The sequence below is a fragment of the Macaca thibetana genome, chromosome 15, assembly GCF_024542745.1.
Source record: "Macaca thibetana thibetana isolate TM-01 chromosome 15, ASM2454274v1, whole genome shotgun sequence".
Taxonomy (NCBI): Eukaryota; Metazoa; Chordata; class Mammalia; order Primates; family Cercopithecidae; genus Macaca; species Macaca thibetana.
Genome location: NC_065592.1, coordinates 32,610,455 through 32,616,454, shown reverse-complemented (window position 1 = coordinate 32,616,454; position 6,000 = coordinate 32,610,455). Strand labels below are relative to the sequence as shown.

Here is a 6,000-nt window from a genome sequence, read left to right as displayed (position 1 = left end):
GGAGAAGAGCTGGGCGTGATGGCTCACATGTAATCCCAGCACTTTGCGACACCGAAGCAGGAGGAATTACTTGAGCCCAGGAGTTCAAGACCAGCCCTGGCAACATAGGGAGAACATATCTGTACAAAAAAAAATAAAATATCAGCTGGGAAGCAGTGGTGTGTGTCTGTGGTCCCAGCTACTCAAAAGACTGAGGTGGAAGGATCTCTTGAGCTCGGGAGGTTGAGGCTGCAGTGAGCCGTGTTTGTGCTACTGCACTCCAGCCTGGATGACAGTGTATCCCCCTCCTTTAAAACAAAAAAAGAGGGGAATAGTGCCACACCCTGGGATACAGGCTCTGGAGTCATTCTGTCTGAGGTCACATTCTGGATTTGCCATTTACTACCGGCTGGGTGATTCCAGGTGCATTACTCAACATCTCTGTACTTCAGTTTTCTATCTGTAAACGCATTTTCTACTAATAGCTAACGGTTTACAGACTGTTTATCATGATCCTGGTACTAAGATTTTACATACAGGGCCAGGGGCGGTGTCTCACGCCTGTCATCCCAGCACTTTGGGAGGCTGAGGCGGGCGGATCACGAGGTCAGGAGATCAAGACCATCCTGGCTAACACGGTGAAACCCCGTCTCTACTAAAAATACAAAAAATTAGCCGGGCGTGGTGGCGGGCGCCTGTAGTCCCAGCTACTCGGGAGGCTGAGGCAGGAGAATGGCGTGAACCCGGGAGGTGGAGCTTGCAGTGAGCAGAGATTACTCCAACGCACTCCAGCCTGGGCGACAGAGCGACACTCCGCCTCAAAAAAAAAAAAAAAAGATTTTACATGCAATATTCAACTCCCCCCTCCAATAATCAATGAGTGACATTATTATTTTCATTTTACTGCTGAGGATCCGGAAGCACATTCACCCATTCCACAAGTATTTACTGTGCACCTGCAATGTGCCAGGCATGTTCATGGGGGAACACAGCAAAATCTTTGCCTCTATGCAGCTTCAGTCTGGGGTTTACAGGAAAAGGAGAAAGATGATAAACAAGAGATATGTACATTACACGGTAATTAAAAGGGGATACCTGCTATACAAGAAAAACAGAGCAGGATAAGACAGATAGGAAGCTGCGATTTTAAGTAAGGCAGCCAGAGCAGACCTCACCAAGAAGGCAACATCTGAGCAAGGATGTTAAGGAGGGGAGCCGGGACAAGTGCAAAGGAAGGCCCTGAGGTGGGGGCAGCCTAGAATCCACCAGTGGGGAGAGTAAGGCGACTCGGAGAAAGGCGAGGGACTAATACATCCGTTCTAATAACTCTGACTTTAACTCGGAGCTAGATGGGGAAACACTGGACAGTTCTACCCCGAGGTGTGACAGAACTTGACATTCGTTTTAAATCGGTCCATCTGTTTAGGCCCAAGGACCCAAGGCTAGTGAGAGAAAACAAAATTTGAAAGCGGGCAGTCCGGCTCAGTAGTCTGTGCTGTCGGGATTAAAGAATCAGTCGACACCCCCAGGGCTGAGCCCCGCAGCGAGCGCCCCCCGGGTGCTGGCCCCTAACTGTGGTTACCGCCATCCTTTCACTTAAACTCCGCCCCGATTACTCCCCCGCTCCAGGGCTCGGCATCCACTCTGCCGGGTCTCCACGTAGCGCTTCCCCGGCTACATATTGCGTAACTTCGGCAGTCGGGCGGAGTCTGCAGACGCGGAGAGGCGGCGGGCGGAGAGAACGCCCCAGTAATAGTCGCTAGGAGGAAACCCCGAGAGCCCCTGCCGCCCACGGAACGCGCCTGCGCAATCCGGGTCCAGGCCGCCGACATTCCAGAGCCGCCTTCCGCCCCGCCCCCAATTCCGGGGCGGAGTCGTCTGCCGCGCCTGCGCAAAGCGTCGCTGCACCCCCACGCCTGCGCGCTCCGCCCGCCCGGCCCCATCCCCCCAGGTTTTTCGCGTGGGGGAGGGGGCACGTCTCGGCGAGTCACGATGATGGCGGCCACCATCCTGTGGTGAGCTAGCGGATTCCCTGCTTGTCTCGCCGAGCCCCTTGCGCCTCCTGCAGACTCAGTGGCTGGCGCTCGGCGCGTGAGGAAGCACGGCGGCCCGAGCTCGCGGGGAAGGCCGCAGTCGCGGAGGCAGCGGCGCGGTCCGGGGCACGGGCTGGGGGAGAGGCCGCTCCGCTGGGCGAATGTGACAAGCCCCCACCCCCACCGCCTTCCTCCCCAGAGCGCGAGGAGCGCGGGCGACCCCGGGGCCCCGCCAGGCCACAGACCCCGCCCAGCGGCCAGCACCCGGCGCAGGCCCGGCAGCAGAGCTGCGCGGCGGCACCATGCAGGTCACCCTGAAGACCCTCCAGCAGCAGACCTTCAAGATAGACATCGACCCCGAGGAGACGGTATGCGCGCGGGCCGGGGGCAGGGGCGGCCGCGTGCTGGCCGCGGGGAGCGCCAGGAGCTCGCGGGGCTGGGCGGCGCGCTCCAGCGGGGGAAGCCCCGGAGGGCGCGTTGAGGGCCCTGAGTCCTGGTGCCGGCCCTGGCCCTGGCGGCGTACAGCGGAGCCAACTCTCCTGGCTTGGCCACGGGCTTTGTGGCAGGAGAAAGGGGAAGCAGTGGCCGGACGCCGAAGGCCTGGTGGCAGATGGCGTGGAGCGCACGCCCGCGGGCCTGGGCCTAGGAGCTCGTGCTAGCGGGGCTGGAGGGGGATGGGGAGGTCCAGGCCGTCTCGGCAGTGGGGCCTGGCTTTCTGGTGTGGGTGCACAGGTGGGGGAGGGAGACGTAGGCGTCGCCACTACCCATGTGTGGACCTGGTTAGGCGCTTAGGTCCCAGAGTTGGTAACCCGAGAAGATGAGCCTTAAAAAAAAAGTATCAGGTTCCGTTTGCCGCCGAGTGAGAGGTGAGTAGTGGTGAAAATGAATTTACCCCTTTCCCCACAGAATTGTTAACCCTTTTATTTGCAAATGAATCGTTCTGCTCCCTTCCTCCCGCCACCAAACCCACACCCTTGCGTAGATTGCACTTTGAGGCCTCTTTAGTGTTGGTTTTAGCGTTAGAACCCTTCAAATCCATCCAGGCTCAAACTAAACCTCAGATTTAACGGGTTTTCTGCATTAGAAATCTTGGAATTGTAGGAGTTGGAACCCTGCACCCACCCTCCCCCGATCCCCCAAACAGTAGCGGTTCAAGGGGGAAAAAAGAAAAAAAAACAACTTTGAATCCCTTCTGCAGTTAAAGCCTTAAACATTTCAGAAGTCCACATTATACATTTTTCTGTATTTGTGACTGCATAGAGAGACACTGTTGAGGTCAGTACAACTTTATGCCAAGAAGCTAAAAACGCCGTGTGAATTTACTGCTTATGTTCGGGAATACACCGCTAAGATTGTCATAATACTAAGTTTAAACCAGCAGCTTTCTGCCCAACTCTATTTTTAAAAGTAGTTGATTCTATTTTGGGTGGAGATCAGGGGCTTTGGTGTTAATTAAGTAGACCTGAGTTCCATTTGTGGTTTTGTAACTTATTTGCTATGACCTTGGGCAAATTACGCTATCTTAGTTTCATCTTCTGTATAATAGGGATAATACCTGCCTTGCAGAGATGTGAAGATTAAATGGTATGTGTTTACTTGGTGGTCAGTAAGTGGAATCGATTATTTAAACAATGGATTCCTTTAAGTGGAGATACAGTGTTACGTTTTACTTACCTCATTTAATCTTAAGTTTTGTACATCTTTAATTTTTTAAAAAACAACCTTTTTGGGATTTTGGTACAAAATTACTTGATTTCAGAATATATGTAGGTGTATGCTGTGTGATTAACTTCTTAAAGGAACAGTAGATCTCAATTATACATGAGAAACTTTTCAGTGTCCTCAGAAGTAATTGACAACACCCTGTGGACTGACAGCACTAATAGAATCAGATTCCTCTTGAGTATTTCTTTACTGCTTAATGTGTATTAATAAGTTGAAGGGTGAAAGTTAAAATGGAGTTTGATGATTTCAGACAAACTATGTAAAATGCCTATTTGACTTTGGTTCTTTGTGGTAACAAATGTTGGTGCCACAGTAACTTAATCGGCTTATAATACTCAGTTAATTTCAGAATTATTGAAACCTAAAGAAAGATTGTGGCTTTTTGGTAAACATTTGTGGGTGTATGAAGTTATGCAGTGACTCTTTCAACAGCTCCACTGAAGTATTTATGTTCTGTAGGGTTTGTTTAGCGTTTTAGGCACTTTACACATGCAGTGTTAACTGAGAGTCAATGCTGTACCTGTGTTTATATAAATTCTTAACTATTTTTGCTGTTTTCCAGTTTATTTTCAAGGAAAAGTAATATGTTACACTTCAGGAAGTATATTTTTGAGAAGCCCATTGTTAGGGAGTGGCTTCTACAGCTTTTGCTGCTATTTACATAAATAAATATAATTTTGTTTCTATTAGTATAAAAAAACTAATACTGTTAGTCTGGGGCACGAAATTAAAGCATTTCCCCTGGGATATATGGAACGTTTGCATTTAATGACTTGTCAGTTTTTATTTTAATTAGGAAATAGTTTTCATGACAACATTTTCAATTCTATATTTGTAATGTGTTTTATTTAATATTTGTTTTTGATACAACACTTCAGAGTTCCAGTAAGAAATACACAAAGAAAATTGTATTTAATAGAGCAACACTAAGTGTTCTGTTTGTAAGTTGTTGTGAGAACTAGGTAACCAAGGATATTAGAAATAGATCTAAAATGAAGACAAGGTTGGATCTTATTGAGACCTGTATTTTGGTCGACTCAGAGATTTGTCCTTGTTTAAGAAGGAACCAAGGAAATTAAGTGACTTACGTAGCCAGTATAGAAGCTCTTGTGAGCTTGAGATGAGCATGAGCAAAAATGGAAGAAAGGACTGTGCGACAAGGGGAATCATGGGAGTGATTCATTTGTTGAACAAGTAAATGTTTAGTGAGCTTTGCTGGCAGGACTGGAGGAGTACAGGGACCTGTAGAATGTGACCTGGGGCTTCTGGGAGCCTTATTGACTTAGTCAAATCTCAGTAGCTATAGAGTAGGGGATATACACATTGGAAAAAGCAAGATAATTTGTTTTAAGGTGTTTTTATTTGCCCTAGTTTTAACAAAACTTTCTTAGACTTATTAGGCATTTTGTACCATTTACTTGACTATTACCGTGATACATGACATGACCACTACCTTTAATGTTAACCTTTACAAAGGTCTTTGTTTTTACAATTGTAATGCAAACCGTCTTATAAAATATTCAAACAATACAGAAACAAAATGAGAAGGTGGTATGTGTGGGGTAGGGAGATCATTGCTAGGAGATGTTCTTCATTGTGTGCTTTTTTTTTTTTTTTTACTGTAAAAATTGTGGGAGACATTTAAGTAGCCTACATATTAAAGCATTTTGAGATGTCTAATAGACCACTGCTTCTCTGAAATTTTTTAAAATTCTGAAGTTTAGGCTGGGCGCGGTGGCTCGTGCCTGTAATCCCAGCACTTTGGGAGGCCGAGGCGGGCAGATCACAAGGTCAGGAGATTGAGACCATCCTGGCTAACGCAGTGAAACCTCGGCTCTACTAAAAAAATACAAAAAATTAGCCAGGTGTGGTGGCATGCTCCTCCCAAGTAGTCCCAGCTACTTGGGAGACTGAGGCAGGAGAATCGCTTGAATCCTGGAGGCAGAGGTTGCAGTGAGCTGAGATTGCGACATTGCACTGCAGCCTGGGCGACAAAGCGAGACTCTGTCTCAAAAAAAAAAAAAAAAAAAAATTTTTTTTTTGAAGTTTAATGGTGTCGTGGACATTTAGAGGGAAATGGAATAGTTTTTAAGCTCAGTTTTGTAGTCACTTAGTTTTTTATGTTACTGTTGCTTGAAGCCATTAAGAAAGGTAGATTTAAGAATAAACCTTTTGAGATAAAAAATACAGTGCAGTATTTTATTGCATCACTGAAATGGTGACAAGAAAGAGTATGTGGTATACAAATTAATCCTGCAGTCTA

At 47.4% G+C, this 6,000-nt stretch overlaps 1 protein-coding gene across 1 annotated transcript in view; it reads left to right on the top strand.

The window, feature by feature from the left end:
• The first annotated feature begins 1,942 nt into the window (after positions 1–1,942).
• Positions 1,943–6,000, top strand: part of RAD23B (RAD23 homolog B, nucleotide excision repair protein) — a 47,218-nt gene continuing 43,160 nt past the window's right edge. Inside the window, exons 1-2 of the mRNA XM_050762047.1 lie at positions 1,943–1,994; positions 2,212–2,380. Of these exons, the coding sequence (XP_050618004.1) occupies positions 2,315–2,380 (66 nt within the window). The 5' untranslated portion in view covers positions 1,943–1,994; positions 2,212–2,314. The remainder of the gene's footprint in view (positions 1,995–2,211; positions 2,381–6,000) is intronic.